We start from the raw sequence: 24,066 nt of genomic DNA, 5'->3' as shown, positions 1-24,066 counted from the left end.
GTAGTTAAATAGTTAACAAAATACAAATTCCAATAGAAATGACATTTACAAATTAAAGGTGATGAAAGACGCCAACATGTCTCGAACTTCATTAAGTTCCTAACTTGTCAACGGACCTCCCTTTTGTACCTTGCAAAATTTGGAATAAACAAAAATTATGTTAGAATTAATTACTTCAGTTATGCATGTAGAATACATTTACAAGTTCACTTAGGCAAAAATTTATTACTTAGGCTTATATGACTACTACTTCGCTTATTTTCTACATTTCTTATCAAATGAACTCATTTTTTCTCATAACATGTCAATATGCTTAGTTATAGACGGCTAAGGCTTGAAATTTCATGAAAAGAGCAATTTAAGTGTTTTAGGACGCATTTTTGATCCAAAATGACCCAAATAAGGCCTATATGACTACTAGGATGCCTATTTCCTACATTTCTTATCAAATCAGCTCATTCTTTCTCATAACATGTCAATATTACTTAGTTATAGGCGGCTAAGGCTTGAAATCACATGAAAAGAGCAATTCAAGGGTTTTAGGACGCATTTTGATCCAAAATGGCCCAAATAAGGCCTATATGACTACTATGATGCCTATTTCCTACATTTCTTATCAAATCAACTCATACTTTCTCATAACATGTCATTATTACTTAGTTATAGGCGACCAAGGTTTGAAATCACATGAAAAGAGCATTTTAACGGTTTTAGGACGCATTTTGATCCAAAATGGCCCAAATAAGGCATATACGACTACTAGGATGCCTATTTCCTACATTTCTTATCAAATCAACTCATTCTTTCTCATAACATGTCATTATTACTTTGTTATAGGCGGCTAAGGCTTGAAATCACATGAAAAGAGCATTTTAACGGGCTAGAGAGAAAAAAGGGGAGGAGCAGCTAGTTTTTTTGTATTGTTTTTTGTTTGTTTTTTTTTTTTTTAAATTAATGATTTTAGTAGTGTTTATTAATAATGATTAATAACATTATATTTAATATTAACTATTAATAGTAAATATAATAATAATAATATATTATTATTAATAATATTAATTAATATTTTTATTAATGTATTTATAATTACACTTATTAATAAATATAATAATACATAATACTAACAGTAATAACATAACTTTTTATATGTGGTTGGCCACACCATGTGGTTGGTCAAACTGTGTGGCAGGGGTTACTTATTTAAAGGTTACTTATTCTGAGGTGACTCGGTCGGTCAAGGGTTACTTAATATTCAGGGGTTACTCGGTCGGTCAGGGGTTACTCGGTCGATTAGGGATTACTCTCACATCGAAAACGCGCTAAACGACTTAGTAACCCCAGAATAAGTAACCCTTGACGACTGAGTAACCCCTAAATCAGTAACCCCTGAATAAGTAACCCCAGTGAAAACGCGCTAACCGATTGAGTTACTCCAGAATAAGTAACTCTTGACTGACTGAGTAACCTCCGAATAAGTAACCTCTATAAGTAACCCCAGCAAAAATGCGCTAATCGACTAAGTAACTCCAGATAATAAGTAACCATTGAATGACCAAGTAACCCTTGAATAAGTAACCCTTGCCACACGGTGTGGCCAGCCACACAAAAAAAGCACCGTATAATAATATATATAAATATAATAATGATAATAATTAATAAACTTATAATACATAATAATAATAATTAGTAATATATTATTTATCATAATAATTACTAATTTAATAATAATAATACTAATTTATATAGTAATAAAATATTAGTAATAAATATATGTGTTAATTAATATTTATTAATAATATAAATATAATAATAATTATTATTATAGTAATTATATATTAATATTGTTTATTAATCTAATATTCATAATAATTATTAATAATAGTTATTACTAATGTAACAATAATAACAATTTAAAAATATTAATTTATAATAATAATAATAATAATAATAATAATAATGTTTCGGCACCGTGCTCTACTTGTTGTAGGGTATTCGTCGGGGATATTTTTCGGGATCATGCGGTTGTTTATATTTTTCGGGATCATGCGGTTGTTTAGGGTAAAAAATACCCCTACACGTGGTCCAATCCCATAGCGACACACGGCCCAATAAAAGGGCGACACATGTCCTATAAATTAAATACCCCAATCATTTATGATGGGAGGGGTGGATTAAGACATATCATTCAAGAGCACAAAATAGTTTCAACTTCTCTCTACTTTCTCTCTCTACATTACTTCGCTTTCCGGTCACTAACTTGATCGTTGGAGGCGAATATTTCGTCAACCGGAATATTCGTTGTTTTACAGGTGTCCAAGACCGTCCGACTATATTCAAGACCTGTGTCCCGAGGAATTCTAAATAACTCCAAAACATTAGGCGCTGTCTGTGGGGATACACGTCTAAAATGGGTAAAGATGGTCAGACACCTGGTCCTGGTGAGGACAGGCACGTAGAGAACATCATCGTAACAATCAACACTAGCGATTCTCTCACGCTTCATCCAATGAGGCGGAGGATCCCCCGGTCACGGCTGCTTCATTGAAGGTCGCCTTGCAAAAGCTTTAGAAGGAGCTTGAGGGTAAGATTCCCTCTTCTTCTAGAAAGTCGTCCAGAAGAGAAGGAGAGGGTTTCCGTAAGAAACCTCAGGCCAAGATGGCCAATACTGAGGATGTTGGGAATACCCCATTCAGACAACATGCAAGGTCGCCAAGGGTGCCCCGGATGAACTGGTCCAGACTACTTGAGAAAACACAGTCGGCTGGGGGGCGGACCAAGCAGCCTCAGAGGTAGCCGAACAAATTGTCCCAGCGCTGGAAGGATGCTAGAGACTATCTCCGGCACAAGCGACGTGAGCAGGCACACTACTCTTACACTGCCTCCTCTCCCACCATGACAGATGATTTCTCTAGCCACACTCTCTCCTAGCATACCAGCTCGGATAGGACCAGTAGGAGTCAAGCTCACCACACTCCAACTCCAATTCCTTTAACTCAGCCACTTTAGTTTTAGATGCCCCAGAATTATGGTGCAATTTTGCCGCCTACTCCCCCTATCTGTGGGCAGTACGGACAGTATGGCCAGCCGTACGACCAGGCAGCTTAAATGGGTGGACCGGCCGCACAACCGCAATCCAGTGATTGGAAAATGTGCTTGTTGAATCTTGGTGACAAGCCGCCTCCGTTTTCTCAAGAAATTCTCAGCTCTCCTCATCCAGCTAAAGTGAAGAGCGTACTTGTGGGTGCCTATGATGGTATGGGCAACCCGAAGGAGCATGTTACCTCGTATAGAAATTTGATGTACTTGCAACGTGCGGATGATGTCACCCGGTGTAAATGCTTCCCGGCCACCCTCAAGGGTGTGGCACAAGACTGATTCAATAGTCTGTCGGTCGGATGCATCAATTGCTTCCCAACTCTCAGCTTATTATTTGTTGGAAATTTCTCCTACAATATTCCACCCCGGAAGACTAGTCTTAACTTGGCAACCATCGTCCAAGGAAAGAAAGACGCTCGTACGTTCAAAGGTTCAACTTGGAGAATGCTCAAATTTAGAATCTGTCGGATGAAAAGGCCTACTCGGAATTCCTTCGAGGGTTAAGCACAATGGTTTCAAATTTGATCTGATTAGGAAAAAGATTCAGACTTACGCAGGTGTTCTACGGGAGGCCGAATCATATATTGAGGCAACTGATTTTTGTTCTCTTACAAAATAAGAAGAGCTGGCCAAGGGGGCCGAGAAGAAACAATCTTCTCAGCAAGACTCGACCGGCAAAAAGAAGGAAGGAAACAACAAATGAAAAGAAGTCTGGGTGGCCGATTGCCAACAGAAAAATTCAAAGAAAGCCAAGACGTACGAGTCGGAGTATAAGCACAACAAAGATTATTATTCAATTTTGATGGAAATCAAAGATAAGTTCGAGTTTGAGAAGCCTCAGCCTTTGAGAGGGTCGACCTAGTATAGAAACAATAACAAGTACTGCCATTACCACAAGGATGTGGGGCATGACACGAACGACTGCAACAATTTGAAGAGGTTGCTGGATAAGCTGGCCGAGAAGGCCATGCTCAACTCGTACGTTCTGAAGTCCAAGTTCATATACTCTCGGACAGACAACAAATCCGAGAAGAAGAAAGAAAAAGAAAAGGATGATGATGGAAATAGCACGGATTCAGGGTTTGTGGCCTCTATATCAGGTGGTTTTGCTGCAGGCGGCCTGACCATGAAGGGAATCAAGCAGGATGCTTGGAATTTTGAAAATGTGATGCACACCAAAGGGATAAAGGCCGAGCCCTTTCTAGAAGTGACGGTTTGTGAGGCAGACTGAGGTAGAATCAAGGCCCCCCGTAATGATCCCATGGTGTTCATCTTGAAAGTTGCCAATTTGAAGGTCGGACGAGAGCTAATATACACAGGCAGCTCGTCCGACATAATCAGTCTAGCTTGTTTGAAGAATCTGAAGTTTCCAGAGGATGCCCTAAAGGATATCTCCCACTTGTTGTTTCAGTTCGGGGGGGAGCATTATCCACCTAGTCGGATGGATACACTTGCTCGTCCAATTTGGGCAGAAGGGAGAAGGAAGGGACATGGTTGTTCGCTTCCTAGTTGTTAAGGAGCTCACCGGCTATCATGTTATCATCAGCCGCCCAACTTTGACATCAGCAAAGGCAGTAATCGTCCCTTATTTGATGCTGATAAAGTTTAAGCGGTCAGATGGGAAGATAGGTTCCATTCAGGGAAACGGGAAGATGGCAAAAGAATGCAATTAGCTGGTCGTGAAGCCAACAGCACACGGACATGGAAAAGTGTTCGAGCAAAATTCTGACCGTCAGTCGGCTAGAAAAGTTGAGGCCACAGCGGGCCGCTGATCATACGGACATAATGCTTGACCCAGACCAGCCTGGTCGGATGGCCAAAGTGGGCACTATGGCCATGGGCTTGCTTGGAGATGACTTGGTGAACATGTTAAGAGAATTCAGAGATGTATTTGCATTTGAAGTTCATGAAATGCCGGGTATCAGCCCAGACTTAGCAGTTCATAAGCTTTGTTGTGAATCCGGCCGTAAGGCCCGTTCATTAAGAAAAGAGGAATCATGGAGATGAGAGGAATCAAATGGCCGCAGCCGAAGTTAAAAAGCTGCTGAACACCGGTTTCATTCGGCATTGTTACTGGCAATGTTACTACCCAGACTGGGTTGCCAATGTAGTTCTTGTCAAGAAGCCAAATGGAACTTGGAGGATGTGCGTGGATTACACTGACCTCAACAAGGCATGCCCTAAGGATAGCTTTCCCTTGCCTAAAATTGACCGTCTGGTTGATTCAACGGCCGGACATGCCCTGATGAGCTTTATGGACGCATACTCCGAATTCCATTAAATCCCTTTGTGGGAGGAAGATCAATAAAAAACAGCATTTGTGACCAAGTAGGGGCTATACTGCTACAAAGTCATGCCGTTCAACCTGAAGAACGCCCCTGCCACATTTCAGAGACTTGTGAATACGGCCTTCAGAGATCAGATCGGCTGGAACATGGAGGCTTATATTAATGATATGATTGTTAAATCAAAGAGGCCACTCAATCATCTGAAAGACCTCTAAGAAACATTTACCAAACTTAGGCGGCATGAGATGATGTTAAATCCAAAGAAGTGTGTCTTTAGTTTTGAGTCCGACAAATTTCTTGGATTTTTAATTGATCAGTGCGGCATTGAGGCCAATCCTGAAAAGATCCAGAAGGTCTTAGACATGAAATTGCCCAGGACCATAAAAGAAGTCCAAAGATTGACCGGCTGCTTAGTCGCACTCCGGCGATTTCTGTCAAGGTCACGGGATAAGTGCCGCTAATTTTTCCAGACTATCAAGAAGAAAGCAATGTTCGAGTTGACAGAGGAGGCCGAGGAAGCCTTCGTACAGTTGAAAAATCATTTTCATACCCTTCCTCGGCTCGTCATTCCACTCAAAGATGAGAAGCTATACATGGATTTGGCATTAAAAAAGCTAAGGCCATACTTTCTTTCTCACTCGATTGTGGTCTACACGGACCAATAATTGAAGAAGTCGTTCACGACTTTGGAGGTCAGTGGCCGAATGCTTAAATGGGCTTTAGAGTTAAGAGGATTTGATATCATACTTGAACCCAAAAAAGCAATCAAGGTCCAAGCCTTTGCATATTTCTTGGCTGAAATGACACAGTCGGATCTATAGCCGGCAGGGGATCAGATCTGGAAGGTTTTTGTGGATGGAAGTGCAATAGCGACCGGGTGCGGCGCTGGTATCATATATTTATCTCCCGAAGGAGATAAGTTTGAGTATGCTTTGAGATTTCAGTTTCAAGCCTTTAACAACGAGGCCGAGTATGAATCCCTTCTGGTCGGCCTTAGAATGTGTATGGCGGCTTGGGCAACAAAAATTGATGCCTGTTCGGGCTCTCAGCTGATAGTCAGCCAAGTGAATGGTGACTACGAGGCTAGGGAGCCGGCAATGATGAATTATTTACAAATGGTGAAGGATGAAGCCGAGAGCCTAGAGCATTTCACGCTGCAACAAGTCCCTGAGTCCGAGAATCATCAGGCGGACGCCCTCTCCAAGCTAGCCTCCTCGGCATCATGTGATACTCCAAGATCTGTGTTCTGGGAAGTTAAGGAAAAACGGAGCATTGATGCCGAGCTCGTACAAATCATTGAGAAGAGCTCCACATGGATGGACGGTTTAATCTCCTATCTCAAGGATGGAGTTCTTCCGGAAAGGAGAGAATTGGCTGATGAAGAAAAAGGCGGCATTGTTTGAGATGAAGGGAGAGGACTTGTTCAAAGATCATTTGTAAATCCCTGCTTGAAATGTGTTACGCTCGAGAGGGGGCATGAGGTGCTGAACGACCTCCACCAGGGGCATTGCGGATCACACATAGGCAGACGAGCCTTAGCTGAGAAAGTTACCCATCTGGGGTTCTACTGGTCGAGCATGAATTCGGACGCCATGGAAATGGTGAAAAAATCTAATAAATGCCAGAGATTTGCAACCCTTATTCACCGCCCGGCAAACATCTTGTCTGCCATAAGTATTCCACTTCCCTTTGTAAAATGGGGAATGGACATCTTGGGGCCGTATACCCCTGCATCCGGATAGAGGCGGTACGTGTTAGTAGTAGTTGACTACTTCACGAAGTGGGTAGAAGCCGAGGCTGTCCGATCTAAGGAATCAAATGGAAAGATGGGTATATGCCTTCATCTGGAAAAACATAATTACACGTTTTGGTGTGTCGCAACCAATGGTGTTCGATAATGGACCGCAATTTGAGACTGGCCATCTCAGGGATTGGCTGAGTGACCAGGGCATAGCACACTGCTTTGCCTCGGTCGGATGCCCGAAGGCCAATGGCCATGTTGAAGCATACAACAAATTGATCTCCACTGGTATCAAGCGGAAGCTTGAGAAAGCAGGCTACCTATGGGCTGATGAGTTGGTCAATGTGTTATGGTCTATTCGAACGACAACAAAGAGTTCAACAGGGAAGACCCCACTTTTTCTAGTCTATGGTGCTGAGGCCGTGCTCCCAATTGAAATGTATGATCCCACTCTACAAGTGATGTTATATGATAAATCAGCAATTGGGAGGCCATGAAGACTGCCCTAGAATTCCTTCTAGAAGCTAGGGGAAATGCGGCGCTCAGACACGAAATTTATCGTCAAAAGATGACAAGGGCATATAATCGCAAAGTGTCAAAGCGGCCGCTTAAGATGGGAGACTTGGTTCTAAGAAAAATGGAAGCGGTAGGCCGAGCAAAAGAGGATAGCACGCTAACCCCAAACTGGGAATGGCCCTATCGAATTAAGGAAGAAGTACAAGATGGTACCTACCGTCTTGTAGCCTTAGATGGCCGTTCTATTCCCCGAACGTGGAATACGGACAATCTGAAAAAATATTATGTATAAATTTTTTTGTACTTTGCCAAAAGTTGTATACACAACTAGGTCTAAACGGTCGAGCAGTGTAATTAAAGCCGAACGGCCAAAAACAATGTAATTTTGACAAAATTAATGAAAAAGTAAAACATTATTATTAAATTTTTTGCCATTTATCTTATGTATGTTTACTAATGATAAGCCAAATGCTGTCTAAAAACAGAAACGAGGTTGCTTGTAACATAGCAGCTCGACCCTTAAACATGCATCTTTAAGCGGCCGAGCAAAATGCCTAGCAAGGGCATTCCCCAGCAAGGCAGCTCGTCCACAATTGCTAAAATGTTATTCACTCCATCCGGCCATATAACAGGTCGGACGGTTGAAACAAAAGGTAGTCCAAAATTTCCTAAGGTATTTTTACCCTAAGGGCAAGGACATATCTAAGCTTTCAAGCCTTACAAACCCTTAGAAATAATCAGCTTGAGATAATACCTGAGATTTCATGAGTGCGTCCGAGAGATAGTATCAAAGGAAAAATCGGCATCCACCTAGTCTAAGGGTATTCATTATCCGATTTGATTAACTTACTAGTCATCATACCTTTGAGGTATAAAATATACTAAGTTAAATAAACCTATTTGAATATGGACTAGGCAAAATGCCGAATAAAGGGGCATACCCCTAGTAAGTGAAAAATTATTCGACGCAAAGCAAATAAAGGCATGAAAAATTGCTAAAAATGCTAAGTATGGATGAAAGAAAGAAACTTCATAAATTAAAGTCGTTCAAAAGCAGACGGCAAAATAAAAAGAGTATATTACAAGACCTCTCAAACAGGCGGCAATAACAAAATTATTCAAAGCAAGGAAATAAAAAATTGAAGTACAAATAGCTTGATCATGGCAGCTGTAAGACCTGAGCTCTTCATTCATCCGGCTTCTCATCAGCTTTAGCAGGCTCCTCCTCCTCGGCCGCTTCTCCTCCTCGGTCGGCTTCTGCTCCTCTCCATCATCATCTTCCTCGACCTCAGAGTCAGAGGAAGTCTCAACGAACTGGGGAGGGGGCTTGCTGACATCCTCGGCCTCTTCCTTGTGGCAGACGTGCTCGAGACGGTGAGCGAAGCGCTCTTAATAGTAGGCCGCCTCGCCTTCCTCGACCATCATGGAGAAGGCTTTGTAGAAGCGGCTCTTCAGCTTTTCCTCGACCTTGTGCTTAATGCGGATGACCTCTCCAGTATAAATCGGCCGAGGAGTCTTCAGTTGCTCAGACAAGTCCTCAATATACTTGTTCAAGCGCTTAACCTCAAGCCTGAGGGAGTCTACCTCAGTCAAGGCCGTCTAAAGAGCCTCTTGAGAAGAGGCAAGCTCATCCCTTAGTTTCTCAAAGGCTTCAAAGCCCTTCTTCCACCGAGCGGTGCTTACAACCGCCTCGTCCCTCTCCAGTTGAAGTGCCTCCCTGGCCAGCTGCTCTCACTTGAGAGTATCGCCAATCTTGACGATGTCCTCGGTCTATCGAGCCGACTTCTCTGAAAGAGCATTAAGGGCCTCCTGGTGCCGGATCTCTTGCATGGCCAGTGTGCTAGTGTTTTCATCGTTTATTCGTTTAATGGTGGCCTAGGCCGCCTTAATATTCTCGTTCTCTTTGTCCTTCCATTCCAGAAAGGAACTGAGCCTGTGGAAGATCTGCATTTGGATGGAAACGAGTTAGCAAGAGCAAAACATGAAAATAAATCGAGTATTGGAACATAAAATCAGCCGAGTGATGATAAAACACATTACCTCGGCGCTGCAGTTTATCATGGGGCCGAGGAAGCCATCATTAATTCCATAAAACTTGTCCCGCTACTCTTTAGGGACGGCCCGCAGCATGGCCTCCCTAATAGCCTTCCGATCAGCGCCTGTGAGTGACTTTCTAAGCGGCTTTATTTGCAAGTCCTCGGCAATGTCTGCGCCAAGTAAGGAAGGGTGTTAGATTGACTAAACAAGTTCACGAAAACACAAGTAAAAAGCGTATGAATGTTCAACATAACGTCCGAGAAAGATGGAGGAGATGGGAGGTTGAACAAAGAAGGGGGCAGTGGCTGATCCCCTTCTTCTTGAGTACGACCGAGTTGCTCTTCGGCCGACTGAGAGGCATCCTTCTGCCACTCAGACTTGTCAATTACCTCAACATGCAGAGTCGAGGCCAAGTTGCCGGTTGTTTTAGCCGGGGACGACTTACCCCCATCGCCCGTATGGATGGAATCATCATGGACCGCCTTAGTTTGCGGTTCCACGGGCTTGGAGACCCCGGCCCACTAGGTGACAGCTAGGGTGGCTCTTCTTTAGACTACTTTGAAGCAGTCTGCGGCATGACCTTGGCCGTGTTGGAGGAAGACTTAGCCCTTGTGGTTGTTGTCTTCTTAGTTTTGGATGATTGGCCGTCCTTAGAAGAAGAGGTCGAATGCTTCCTCTTCGCCCGAGGAGTAGGAGTGGCCGCCTAAAAGAAACAAGACAAAGTCAAAAAATGAAACAAGTGTCTGAGCAAAATTGAGAAGGAATTCCTTCCCAACCTACTAGCTCGGCAAGCGAAGATAAAAAATGATGTCCGAGCAAATTAGGAAGGGATACCCTTCCCAACATACCAGCTCGGCACAAAAAAAAAAAGAAAAAAAAAATTCTATCAGTACCTCCTTGGCCTGGTCGTACTGTTGTTGGCGGAGCTTGTACCGCATCAAGTCAAGCTTGGAAATGTCGACCTTGCCCTTCTGCTCAGGATCCAACATTCCAAGAGCTAAGTCTGAAGAATGAAAAAAGAGAAAGTTTTAGAATATTTTCATGATACAAGGAATATTCAAACGACTAAGTCATAAGGTTCCACCTTGGGAGTAATTCTGATATAGGCCACAAGCCGACATGAACACCGAACTCCTAAGCCACTCGGCCAGAGGGATCCAATTTGACGGCACAACCACCGTTTTCCCATCCCTGACTACCTTCTTGACTCTGAAGTAGTCCAGTTGATAACTGTAATTAGGGTGGACGGGCGGCTTAGTGGGAATGTGCTGCCCACAGCCGAGCTGGATAAGATCGGAGTTGAACCGATTCATCCACAAATTGAAGGCTTCATCGTCGATTTTGATGCGGTAGAATCGATGCTTCCAGTCTCACCACTTAGACGGTTTGTTCATAACCACCAGATATTCTTTCTAGGTGCTCAGAATAAACCAGTCATTCGTTCCAACATCCAGGCGGACCATGTAATGCATTTCACAAAAACTGGGACGTTTAACTTGAAGCCTTGCCGAAGGCACGTCACCAGATAGCAAAAAATGTTTAACCAGCTATTCGGCACCAGCTAGAAAATTGCAATTCTATACTCGTCCAGAAGTTCCTGGACGAATGGATGTAGGGGGAAGCGAAGGCCCACTTTTAAGGCAGCGCGGTAGACACTAAAACACTTCTTCCGCTGCCTATTGCTCTCTCAGGCGGCCACTGAGTAAGAGTGGGTGGGCGCTACGATTTCGTAGCCTTTTTCCAGGTGGAGGAACTCTTTGAACTTTTCAAAGTTTAGATGTAGAAAGGTCAAGGCGACCTCGCCAACCGTACAGGCGTACGGGTCCTTAAAATTTAGAGGACAACACTGTGTCTAATTTAGCAGTTTCGGCCGAGCTCCCTCCCTTGGAGCCCTGGCCGCCTTCAATAACAATGGTGCCTTCAGGAACCAAGGGTCTCTTGCCCTTATCTTGCTTTCCTCCAGCGTCCGCCTGATTTCCAGAAGGAGGAGCGCTGCGAGGGGGCAGGTCGGTTCGCTCAGCAATGTGAATGCCAGTTTTAGGCCTGGCCGACCTGGTAGTTTTGATTAAGGGTTGTTGTGGGTTTTGGTCGGACGATCCCACACGACCGGACTTAGCGTGAAGGATGCCCTTTAGTAGATGGTAGCTTGGACGACATCAACACCGAGCAGGTGTAATGCGAGAGGCGTTGTACTGGATTTTTCCCGGACGCCTCCTTGGAAGAAGAAGTGCCTTGTTGATTTTGGCGCTAAAAAAAGGAGGCCGTCACTTCTATCACGGAGCATGCACTACCACTAATAGTAGTGTTCGTGTCCTCCTCGTCCATTTTGCTCGGATCGTAAGGGACTAGGGGGTTCACCATACTTCCATCAGGGTTTCTAGGGACATCTCGCTCGTACGTTTGTCTCGTATGCGCCATGTTCAACTGCATGGACAGAGAAGAATAGGTGGGGGTGAGTTGGTACGCACTAGAAATGGACCCACTCTATAGAGAGGAGGACTCATCTCCGTCCACTATAGACTCCTCAGTCCCAGGCGAACGACCGACCTCATGAGGAGAAATGGACGAAGCCAAGTGTTGTGCCTGTTCGTGTTTAAAACATAAAACAAGTATAGAAAAAAGAAGAAGTAAAGAAAAGCAGGTGGTTACCTCTGTACGGGTACAAAAACTTGAAAGTCTTTGAAGATCTTGAAGGTTGGCCGGAAAACTCAAAGAAATTCGAACGGAAAACTCAAGACCGCGACGGAGCTCTCGTAGATTGGGAAAGAAAATCACTTTCTCTTTAAAAGCTCTGACTTCTCTCTAGAAAACGCAAAGTTCCAAAGTAACAAAATGAAATCAAACAAGTCCTATTTATAGGCAAAATTTATAAGGGAAAAATGGCAAAACCACTTTTCCTGTCTAGAAGCTCTAACGGTTACTTTGAAAAGTTTAACCTAGAAGCCTAAGCGGTTAAAAAACCCCTTCGTCATTAAAGACGGGAAGACGGACAGTCGCCCTAACGGCGCGTTAAATTAAACGGCCACGTCAGCAAATTTGAACCGTCAACCCAGAAAATACGAGAGACAGGTGTTCGCTTAAAGCCAGTCGGCATAACCCGTCCGCCTGATTTTAAGACATAGGTCCACTAATGAAATTAGGCGGACCGATTAAGGCAGATAGCCCAAAGGATCTTCCTAAGAGACGAACGGACGTTAAAGTCCGTCACTTCCAACCAAAATGCTCAGATAGCCTAAGTACTCGAACGTATTTGGACGAGTGATTATCAGAGGAGGCGGCTTATATGGTACGAGCCACCCGTTCTGAGAGGCAAATGTTTAGGGTAAAAAATACCCCAACACGTGGTCCAATCCAATAGCGACACATGGCCCAATAAAAGGGCGACATGTGTCCCTATAGGAAGATGACATGTGGCAACCCTAAGAGCACCTGAATGAGATAAAGACTTCCTTACATCAGGAGGCCCAAATCCCAAAAATGACGCAAAACGGCACCCCCAAAGGACACATGTCCTTACCTGATTGCGCCGCCAATCAGAGTCCACTTTTTTAGGGCAATGACCCTAAAGTGGCACACATTCCCACCCCTATAAATACCCCAATCATTTATGATCTGAGGGTTGGATTAAGACATATTATTGAAGAGCACAAAATAGCTCCAACTTTTCTCTATTTCTCTCTTTACATTACTTCGCTTTCTGGTCACTAAATTGATCGTCGAAGGCGAATATTCAGTCAACCGGAATATTCGTTGTTTTGCCAGTGTCCAAAAATGTCCGGCTATATTCAAGACCAAAAAACCCTGAAACAACGGTGTCATGTGCTCATATGGTGGGTATTAAACACCGCCATAATGTTGTTCGGGATACCCTTCTTGATGTATGCTATCGGTCTAGGATTTTAGCAAGAAGGGAGGTTGGCATTGGTTTGTCTGGGGGAACTACGGGGCCCTCAGCTTGCAGATGTGTTACTTTACTCTTGGGAACGTGGTCGCGATGCGTGTGTTGATTTGACTGAGTCTTCTCCTTTAACTCAGACTAGGTTGTCTGACTTCGTACCTGGGCGGGTTGTGACTGATGCGGCTCACCGTAAGCGGGTTAAGTATGAGGCTGCGATTGGGTACAATTTCCTTCCTTTCTCTTTCTCATCTCTTGGGGAATTAGAGAAGGAGGTGGTTGCGTTACTGAAGCGGGTCTAGAAGTTCTCGAATACTCAAGACATTGGGGCACGTGGTGTTGCTCATATGTTCATTGGGATAGGATTTGCTATAGCTAGAGGAGTGAGAGCCCAAATTGTATCTCGGCTTCCCACTTATTTTTTGTAAGTAGTATGACTTTTTCAGTTTTTTTTTTTTTTTTTTTTTTTTTTTTTTTTTTTTTTTTTTATAAATAATAATTATAATAATAATAATCCAACCCGTTTAAAAAACTTGCTCTATTTTCTTGGGCACGTATGCCGATGCTAATCTTTGATCGGTAATATCTTTAATTGTCAATAAGTATAAATTCTAACAGTTGAAAATGAATAATCTATTTATTGAGACGATTTCAACAAGTACCCACAAAACTATATATATATATATAAAAAAAAATATATATATATATATATATATATATATATATATATATATATATATATATATATTTTATGTATAAATCACAAATATTAGTCAAAATAAAACAAATAAATAGTACAAAAAGTATAAATAGAGCAAGTATTTAAATGGAGGGAGTAATAATAATAATAATGAAAAAAAACTGAACTGAAATTTATTAAACTGAAATTTGCTTAATTGAGTTGAAATTTGTTGAATTGAATTATACTAAATAGAAATTCGCTGAATAGAACTGAAATTTGCTAAATTGAACTGAATTAAAAAGGTCTTTAAAAGAGTCCAAAAGAACAGGACCTAAGTGTACATATAGCCTTTTCCTTGAAAAAAATAGAGGGAGTATAAAAGTCAAAATTGAGTTGCCTACTCTTTTTATTTATTTATTTTATTTTATTTTATTTTTTAATTTTGGGTATATATAATGGAGCTTTTGTTCTCTCTCACTCCATATTTGAATCCTTCTCTACCATCCTAAGTCTACGTCTACTGCACAAAGTGAGAGAGAGAGAGAGAGAAAAAAAAAAAAAAAACCAAAGAAATGGATCATTCAACAGCAACCAAATTAGAATACTTTGACAACATGTTGAAGCTTCATTCAGAGGCAACATTTCTCTCCCATTTGCAGGTTTTTCTTAATCTACAAAATTAAATTATAACTTTAATCATTTGTAAATAGCTCTTGTAAAAAAAAAAAAAAAAAAAAGGAAAATTCATTTGTAAATAATTTATACAATAAAATTACACTGATAATTTTGTAAAAATCGTAAAATATTCATTTATTTCCACTTTGATTTTTACATATTATCCCATTCTAATATGAAATTATAATCTCAATATTCAATTGAAAAGACAGATGATGGTAGACAAGCAATGATATTGGATTCCACTATATTTTATCCTCAAGGAGGTGGGCAACCTTCAGATACTGGGTTGATCACCAATATCAATTCATCCTTCAAATTTGTTGTTGATGATGTAAGAAACAAAGATGGAATTGTAAGTAGTCATCTAATTTCTCAAATTTATATTTTGGGTACTTGAGAAAAATTGGAATTTCTGTGTTTTTTTGGGAGAAAAATGGCTGATGATGAATTTTTTTTTTATTGTAAGGTTTATCATTATGGGCATGTTGAAACTTTGAAAGGAAATGATGAGTCGGAGTGGGACATTAAGAGTGGAACGATTGTTTATTTACATGTAGATGAAACTCGTCGTAATCTCAATTCGAGGTGTGTTGTGTTTATTTTATAATCTGAATTCTATGCTTTTGTTCAATGATAGTAGTATATGATGTGTCCTTAGATTTAGAAGTGAAATTTGTTCAGAATTAATAATCACATTATTATAGAGAATTCGTGAAATGTCAGGTTTATGATTAGATTTTTTAATGAGAAGTTGTAATCTACTTAAATAACACAAAAACTATATAGGGTATATTATTAAATCATGTATCCTTATGAGTTATGAGTTGTGACTAATGAGAGGTTTAGACTATGTGATTACTAATTGGATAGAAAGAGTCATGTGTGTGGTCTTGCAAAATTCTAAGCATGACATATAATGCTCAGTATATGGATGCGGAAACAGTTTTCGAGTTGAAACTTCTTGCTTTTGATATTCAATCGATTATATCAATTGCTAAAACTCCTATTTGGACTTTGGGCCGTTCCTTAGCATTTTCATACTTAATTGTTGATTAAGAGTCTATTAGTTTGTGCCTGAAGAAAATTATTGGCGTTTCTTAACTAGATTTTTTGTACTTGCTTGCTTGCTGCTCATGGTTTGTACAGGCTGCATTCAGCAGGACATGTTCTAGATATAGCAATACATAATGTGGGATTGGGACATTTAGAGCCTGGGAAAGCCTATCACTTTCCTGATGGGTATGGATTCAAACTTAATTTTGTTACATTTATATTTGTTGAGTGATATGTGTTTCATAACATGTTTTATCTTTATGATTATTTGGGCTTAATTTAATGTATACATCATGCTCAATGTTTTCTTTTATTCATGACCGCTTATTCTTCTTGTCGCCCCAGTTTAGTACAATCCAACAGTAAAACTACAATGGTGTCCAATTTTCATGCCTTAATTTTTTTTTTATTATTATAATTTTTGTTCAACTCTTTTTTTTTTTTTTTTTTTTTTTTTTTCTTGTACTTGTTTTATTTCTATAAACTACTAACTTAGTAAAATTTGCAAAAGGCACTTTAGTGCACCAATCTTTGGTTTTCACAATAATGCCGAGGTTTTATCATAGTAATTTGAATTAGTTTCCAACTATATCCCTGCTCTAGTGCTTGTCACATAGCAGCTCACCAAAACAATGTGGAGACTATGTTATCTTGCATCCCTCTTATTTCTTTCCCTTTCATGCTATGAGATCTTTGGCTCCAGCTTATAAAGATTCTTATTCTGAGATTTTCTATATTGTTCAGTGCAGAATCAGCTGATTCTTCTGTATCATCTGCACCCACATGTGCCATGTATCATTTTCAGAAACTTTGCAGTTGATGTTGAATATGTTCTTACAGGCCATTTGTTGAATATAAAGGGACCATTCCACAAACTGAATTGCAAAATAAACTAGAACAGTTAGAAAGGGATGCTAATGTCCAAATTTCAAGAGGTGAAAAGGTATCTTGAGCTTCTTTATTTTATTTTATTTTTTTCTTTTTTGCTGATGCTATTGTATTTTGAATCCTTTATCATATACTGTGAATGATTATACCCTCTGATTCATTTTAATATTTTTACACTCAGGTTTTTGTTGCTGTACTGCCCTATGATGAAGCTGCTGAGATGTGTGGTGGTCAGCTACCAGATTACATCCCCAAGGTTAAAAAATTTTCTTAGTAACTACCAACCTAAGATCAGAGGACTGGTGTTAGTGTTCATGCCTTGCCATAGACAGTTTCTATCTGTAAAAACCTGAAATAATTTAGACATAAAATAAGGATTTCATTAGCAAATGAAAAGTAACTCAACCACTCCTTATCCTTCCCTCTCTAATCTCTAAAACTATTCATTTAATCATTGCGTATATATGGTTATGGATTAAAAGTGTTGGTTCTAGAAAGAACCATTGATCCGAAATTTTTATGGTCTACTCAATCAGTTTCAGTTAGCTTGCAACATAGGTTGTGTGTATAGTGCAATGAACTGGTTAGGCAAGGGAATTTTTTGTTCCTCTTTTCACTTCAACTATATATATGTAAAATTTGAATAGTCCAGTTAGTTTATAGATGATGTGAATTATTATTTTCTTGGTTGGTTTTCCTACATGAAAGACTTTGACGCTTAAAGGTTTTTTGATGATCTATCTTGGTTTTGTGAGGCATTAATCCTAAATCTCTTGGAACTAAGATTAAATTAATTTCCTCACATGGTTTCCTTGTTTACTTATCTTAGGCGTTCTATGTTAGAACCCTTACGTCGAAAAGAATTACCGAGTATAAACTATGATGCACATGAACTTGGTGGGCAATTGGCTTTGGCATTGTGGATTGAAGCTTAGCTCATTTTCAGTGCAATGTGATTTATAGCATGGCCTTAATGACATGGATGGGTTGTTTTTCGATAGGGAAGATCCATCCTCTCTCTTTTTTGCTCTTATTCCCTTACTTATCCTAACTCTACTCTTTTCTTTTTGACATTGTTTTTCTTTCTTTGCTCTAATTCACATAAGCCCGCTATTGGTTATGGTGAACAGATTTCACCGATGCTCCCACTGGTTGTAGTCGTGGTTGTAGTATGGGCTTAGGTTTCTTTTAATGTCAGAGTATATACTTTCACCAATATCCAAACTTGAAGAGTTGAGGGGCATTGCCACACATTAAGAAACTCCTATTTGATTAGCTATTTGTGACTTTTTTTATATTAGTAGACGTTAAGTGACGTGGTTATGGACAGGTCCAATTACTATAGGGTTAGGGTCAGATTTAGAGGGCTTTTATTAGACAAGGGCACAAGGGATTAATGGACAGGGTCATTATAGGGCCAATAAGATGTCCCAATAATTTTGAAACATTTTTTACCAGCCAGTGCAATATTGACCCACTATACCCGCAACCCGTTTTAGCCCGACATGTTTAAACTCTTTTTCAGGTGACCCTTTTATGACTTAATATTCTTTTGACCTGCATTGACCTTGTCCCAATCTGTCAATAACCAGGTCTAGATATTATTAGTAAGGCTTTCTAAATTGTCAAGTTGTCATCTTCCATTGCTAAATTCATTGTTTTATGCTTTCATCAATCATATGATTAGCTTCTGTTAGAACGAGAAACTGCATTTCTCTTTCCAATTGTATTCTAAAGTGATTTTCTAGGAACTAACTTAACTCCTTGTAACTTTATTCTGGCAACAACATGTATTAGCCCAAAGATTGTCCTACCTTTTTATTTATTTATATTTTATTATTTATTGGGTTCTGTTATGGGATAATCACCTAAGGTGGTTTGCATCTAAGATGTAAGGAACTTGAAGAGTGGTAAAGTGAGCAGTAGGGGAAGGCCAAAGCAAATTCAGAGGATGATTGAGGATATGAGTCTTTTAGTGATTGAGGAAATTATGGTGTTGGATAGAGTGGGGTGGAGGGAGAAAATCTACAATGAGGACATGTCATGACTTTAAATATACACTTTTTATTTCCTCCCCTGGTATCTGAACTCATTTAGTTTTGTTTATTTCCTTTGTTAAGGTTTTTCTCAAACTTTTTTGTGTTTTTACTCGCATGTCTTCCTTTTGTTTTTATCTCCCCGTAGCCTCCTTTTGTAAACTTTCTCTAATTTTCTTATATACTTTTTCAGATTTTATGCAAAATTTTATTTATTTTTTTCTCATTGTTTGTCCACTTTCATTGCATCACTTTTCTTTTTTCATTACATATTATGCTGACAGTTAGTTATGATGATTCATATTAGTTAAGCCTAAATGATTTTGGAACTAAGACTTTATTATTGTTGTTGTTGCTGAGAATCTTCTGATGGATCAGCTATAGCTATGTAAATGTGAACTTTAGATTCTAATGTGTGTAAAATGGGCTGATTTTCAGCTTTATTCAACCCCCCCACCCTGGTAAAAAAAAATCCTCAGACTTTGAAGAGCAACTGTTTATCTACTTCTTTTTTCTAGTTTCAAGTATGAAATAAGTTTGTCGTGTAGTTTTTCTTTGATATTAATATTTGTTAATGTCCACAGTCTGTACTCTTGCTTGTTGCAGGGTAGCAATCCTCGTATTGTACAGATAGGTGAACATCTGGGATGTCCTTGTGGTGGCACACATGTTACTGATATTTCAGAAATAAGAAGTATGAAGGTAATGATACTGATTTCATGCATAATTAGTTATTGGTAAATGTCTATCAGACGGATTAATAACTTTTTATGTTTATGGAAAACCAGCCTTATTACCTAAGAAAATGTAATGTCTGCCATATGCATTCTGATCAACTATTTTTTCATATAAAGAGCTAGAAGATAATCTTGGAGATATTTCTCTCACTGCCATACAAAGATCGATTTCTTTTACTCATGTTCTAAGAAAACAACGACGTGAAATGATTAAAATTTCTCAGGAGATTGAACATAATTCACTCTTGGTTTTATGTTCAGATTATTGTGAGGCTTCTTTACTGTAGTTTGTGGTCATTTAATTTTCCCTTACCTTTTCCTCTTACTTTATGTCGTACCAACATTAGGTTTTCTTTCTCTAAGATAGTGGGTTTATTTGCTAGTTAACTTTATTTTTTAAATAAGCATAAAAATTAATTAGGGGATGTATACTTCTTTTAACGAGAGCTTGATGTACAAATTGCCTGGAGAGCCCTTATTTGACATACAAATTGCCTGGTGGAAAGGCAAAGAATGGACACCATATATGTTTTCATTCCTTGAGGCAGGGGATAAATTTATAAGTTTATAACTAGCTTTCTCTTCTCCAAGTCGGTCAATCTAATTTTTATCTTGGTTGCAAAACTTCTGGATTACTCTTTGTAATTACAACGATTTCATTTGTTAAAACATGTGAATTTTAACCTTTGATTCTATCTTATCCTTTTCTATTTTTACTCACACTACCTTCATTACAATTTATAATCATATAGGGTGCCAAGTCAGTGAATTTCATTCTAGTTTTTTCATGCTCTATGATAAACTGTTGGGTATTTCCCTCCTACTTGGAGGAAGAGCCCACATTATTTGTATGGGCAATGTTTGTATGTGTTATTTTTTGGCATTCCATTTGGGTCTTTTGCATATGGACCCATGTGAAGACTTTTGGAGTCATAAGGGGTTGACTTATTAAGAGGAAAGCTGTTTGAGAAGCTTCTTGAACCAGCAAGAGAAGTAAAAACACACGCACAAACATTGGAGAGGCAGAGAGTAGTAGTTGGGGTGGTTCTCTTGGAGCAGCCAGCTTGTTTTGCTCGATCGAAAGGTCAAACGTGGCCCGATCGACCTCAAATTTGACACAGGATTCCTACCATCCCAACCTTCATATCCAACTGTTGGATTGTAGTTTCGTGCTCTCTAAGTTGGTATTCTGTCTACAGCCCTAAACTCCTTTATTTTGTAATTTTACCACTTGTGAGTGATGTTTATGCAGTTATATTGTGCCAAGCCTGTTGCTTGATGATTGTATGTGCCCCTAGTGTTAATTAGGGAAGACAAGTGTGCTTTGTACCCACTTATTATTGTTGTTGATTAGTGGAAGGGCTTAGTGCCGACTTATGGTGCTCGTGGTTTTTACCCGTATTGGGGTTTTCCACGTAAATACTTTGCGTGCTTTAATTTCTTGCATTTGTGGGCTGTTTTACATTTCTTGATTGCTGTCCAAATATTGCTTGCTTAAGATTGGTGTTATTTGCCCATTTTTGACAACACATCGGGAAAGTGATCACATTGTGCTTCCGCTTGTATTTTGTGTATCGTGTGTGCATCTTTCCCAACATTGTGGTATCAGAGCCAGGTTGTTCTGTTGCCCTGTGAATTGGTTGTGTGATTGTGTTGTTAAAGAATGGATGAAAAATGTGTGCACGGGATGGTTTGTTTGAACTCTAGTAATTATGCCGTGCGGAAAACAAAAATGGAAGACATTCTTTATGTGAAAGATTTGTATGAGCCAATCTTAAATGAATTGAAACCTTCTGCGAAAGATGAGAGTGAATGGAAAATTTTGAATTGGAAAGCTGTTGGAACAATTAGACAATTAGTTGATAATAGTGTTCTCCAACACATTGCCAATGACACAAATGCATATAAATTGTGGAAGAAACTTGAGGCTATGTATGAGAGGAAGAATGCCTTAAGTAAAGCGTCATTGATGAGAAAACTTGTGAAGTTGGAATATAAAGATGGTGATAGCATAGTAGTACACTTGAATGATTTTCAAGCTTTAGTGAATCAATTGTCTGCAATGAAGATGTCATTAGATAATGAGCTGCAGGCCTTGCTACTACTTTGCTCGTTACTAGAGAGTTGGGACACCCTGTGGTGTCACTTAGTAACTCAGCTCCAGAAGGCAAGTTGACAATGGGGAGTGTGAAAGCTAGCTTGTTGAATGAAGTGGCTAGAAGAAAAGAAATGGGCTTCACTAATAAGTCTGAAGTTAATGTTGCACAAGATGACAGCCGGGGAAGAACCAAAATCGATCTTTTCATAACAGAGACAAGTCTAGGGGAGATCAAAGTCATTTGCCACTATTGCAACAAGCCGGATCACTTTCAAAAGTACTGCAGAAAGATGAAAAGAGACAAGTCCAAGGACAGAAAAGAAAAAGGTGAATCCTCCGAGCAACCAGCAGAAGAAAAGAACACTTCAGCTTTAGTAACTGGTGATGATGATTTGCTCTTCATTGGTGATCAAGGTTACTTAAACCTTGCATGTTATGATTGCACTTGGGTGATTGATTCGGGTTCTTCATATCATCTCACTTCACACCGAGAGTACTTCTCTGAGCGGTGATTTTGGCAGTGTTAGAATGGGAAATGATGGATCTTCTCAGATTGTTGGCATTGGTACGGTGTGCTTAGAGAGCTCCACTGGTTGGAAGCTAATTTTGAGAGATGTCAGACATGTTCCAGATAGCTGGTTTGCTTGATGATGAGGGATTCTCAGGTCATTTTGGTGATGGAAGATTGAAGCTGTGCAAAGGAAACCTGATTGTGGCTCGAGCCAAGAAGCAAGGATCTTTGTATGTGATGCAAGCTAGAGTTTGCATAGGCGAGGCAAATGTAGCTGATGACTCTTCCAGCAACCTTTGGCATAAGAGACTATGCCATATGAGTGAGAAAGGCATGCAATTGCTTTCTAAGAAGCAATATCTCCCCGATGTCTCCGGTACATGTATTAAATCCTGTGTTGATTGTTTAGCTGGAAAACAACATAGGATTGCATATCATTTCCGCCCCCCATCTAGAAGAAAGTATCCTCTTGATCTTGTCCACACTGATGTACCTTTTTTTTTTTATTTTTTTTTTTTATTTTTTTTCTCTCCTCGGTATAGGACATCTTTGCTTAAACAAGAATCATTCAATTGACCATGCTAATAAAAAACAACCAAATTACATCTATGCCGTGCTTTTGTTATATGAATATGAAGTTTTCTATGCCAGGAATTTTGTGATTATCGATTACAACCAAATTTTTTAGTTGACATTTTTAGTTTGATTACGTTGCAGATATCAAAAATCCGATCAAAGAAGGGAATGTCAAGAGTTTTTTATAGCATCAGTGCTTGAGGAGGGAGCTGAGAAGAAAACTTCTGAAGTTCAGATATCTCTGATATTCATATGTGCAGCAGAAGCATTCTTTATGGTGAAGTTTGATTATAAAGCTGATTTAAAAAAGAAAAAAGCATGGTGTAATATCAACTGTTGGTTATAGTTGCTTTGCTTCTGGAAAGCCAGCTAAGAAGTGGATAAATTGGGGTATAAGTTACAAAAGCTACTACAGTATATTACTACTTTTTTTATTTTTTTGATGAACTTTGGATCATGTTTATCCATTGTATTAAAAGTGGTATGATCTACAACTCAACAAGAATTTGAATACAGAATTTTCTATGATTGCAATCAAGTTATTTCTGAACTTTCAATCTACAAGTCTACAGCACAGGAGCATCTGTCAACTGAGATCATCTTCAGAACAATCTGAGGTCACAGCAAGAGCCTGAAGCTTTAAAAGTTTTCGTTTATTTCCCATGTATAATGCTGTAAGTATCCACAATAATCACACAGCATGGGCATAGAGTGATACTAGTGATGTTTTCCCCTCAAAGTTCTGAAAAACAGCTTGAACATTCCCAACTCCAGTGGCATGATATGGCAATTGAACTTAGTAAAGCTACTAAGAGAGCAGAGCCAATAGCAACAATCGGAAAGCAAAGCGTTAAGGTGATTTGCCTTGAACATATATAAAAGGGAAAATAAACTATTAATTCTCCGCGAACAATTTCCTTCTACCGGTAGCAATTGATGTTATCAGGGCAATTATAGAAACCGTCTGAAAGTAAGACAATGATGCATTGATCAAGTAAGATGAGGATTGAGAAAGTTGTAGAGAGATAGACGGTGTCAACTAAATAAAGACGAACGGAGTAGATTGATTGCTTCCTTTTTTGTCATTATACTACTTCTATTACACTTAAATTGCAACACTTATTTAACTTCATGTGAATTAACTTGGATTAATTTGAATGTTTTAAAATATAATCCTATCCTATCTATATTTCTTAGAATATATTCAATACTACAAAACAAAGATGGAACCCCA

General features: G+C 39.5%; 2 protein-coding genes across 3 annotated transcripts; both read left to right on the top strand.

Moving 5' to 3' along the window:
- The first annotated feature begins 7,268 nt into the window (after nt 1-7,268).
- LOC110727390 lies at nt 7,269-7,622 on the top strand. The gene has a single exon (XM_021906952.1). It carries the CDS (start codon nt 7,269-7,271, stop codon nt 7,620-7,622), a length of 354 nt encoding a protein of 117 aa, XP_021762644.1.
- A 6,803-nt stretch (nt 7,623-14,425) lies between these two features.
- LOC110727307 (alanine--tRNA ligase) lies at nt 14,426-23,370 on the top strand. Of its 2 annotated transcripts, XM_021906869.1 has the most exons (8): nt 14,431-14,914; nt 15,139-15,285; nt 15,400-15,518; nt 16,080-16,172; nt 16,827-16,929; nt 17,056-17,130; nt 19,517-19,612; nt 22,974-23,370. In XM_021906869.1, exons 1-8 carry the CDS (start codon nt 14,828-14,830, stop codon nt 23,031-23,033), a joined length of 780 nt encoding a protein of 259 aa, XP_021762561.1. In that variant the 5' UTR covers nt 14,431-14,827; the 3' UTR covers nt 23,034-23,370. The 2 variants fall into 2 exon arrangements, with proteins under 2 accessions (XP_021762563.1, XP_021762561.1); XM_021906871.1 differs by lacking the exons at nt 19,517-19,612; nt 22,974-23,370 and adding an exon at nt 17,704-19,508 and having other exon boundaries at nt 14,426-14,914.
- The last annotated feature ends 696 nt before the right edge of the window (nt 23,371-24,066 follow it).

The sequence above is a fragment of the Chenopodium quinoa genome, unplaced genomic scaffold, assembly GCF_001683475.1.
Source record: "Chenopodium quinoa cultivar QQ74 unplaced genomic scaffold, ASM168347v1, whole genome shotgun sequence".
NCBI lineage: Eukaryota > Viridiplantae > Streptophyta > Magnoliopsida > Caryophyllales > Amaranthaceae > Chenopodium > Chenopodium quinoa.
This window is presented reverse-complemented; position numbering and strand designations above follow the sequence as displayed.

Bases quoted from the DNA above. Each gene is read 5' to 3' on its own strand.
- LOC110727390 (XM_021906952.1), top strand. From the start codon at position 7,269: ATGGTGTTCGATAATGGACCGCAATTTGAGACTGGCCATCTCAGGGAT.
- LOC110727307 (XM_021906869.1), top strand. From the start codon at position 14,828: ATGGATCATTCAACAGCAACCAAATTAGAATACTTTGACAACATGTTG. The intron at 15,519-16,079 runs GTGTGTTGTGTT...TGGTTTGTACAG, and splicing joins CGTCGTAATCTCAATTCGAG to GCTGCATTCAGCAGGACATG. The intron at 17,131-19,516 runs GTTAAAAAATTT...TGCTTGTTGCAG, and splicing joins TACCAGATTACATCCCCAAG to GGTAGCAATCCTCGTATTGT.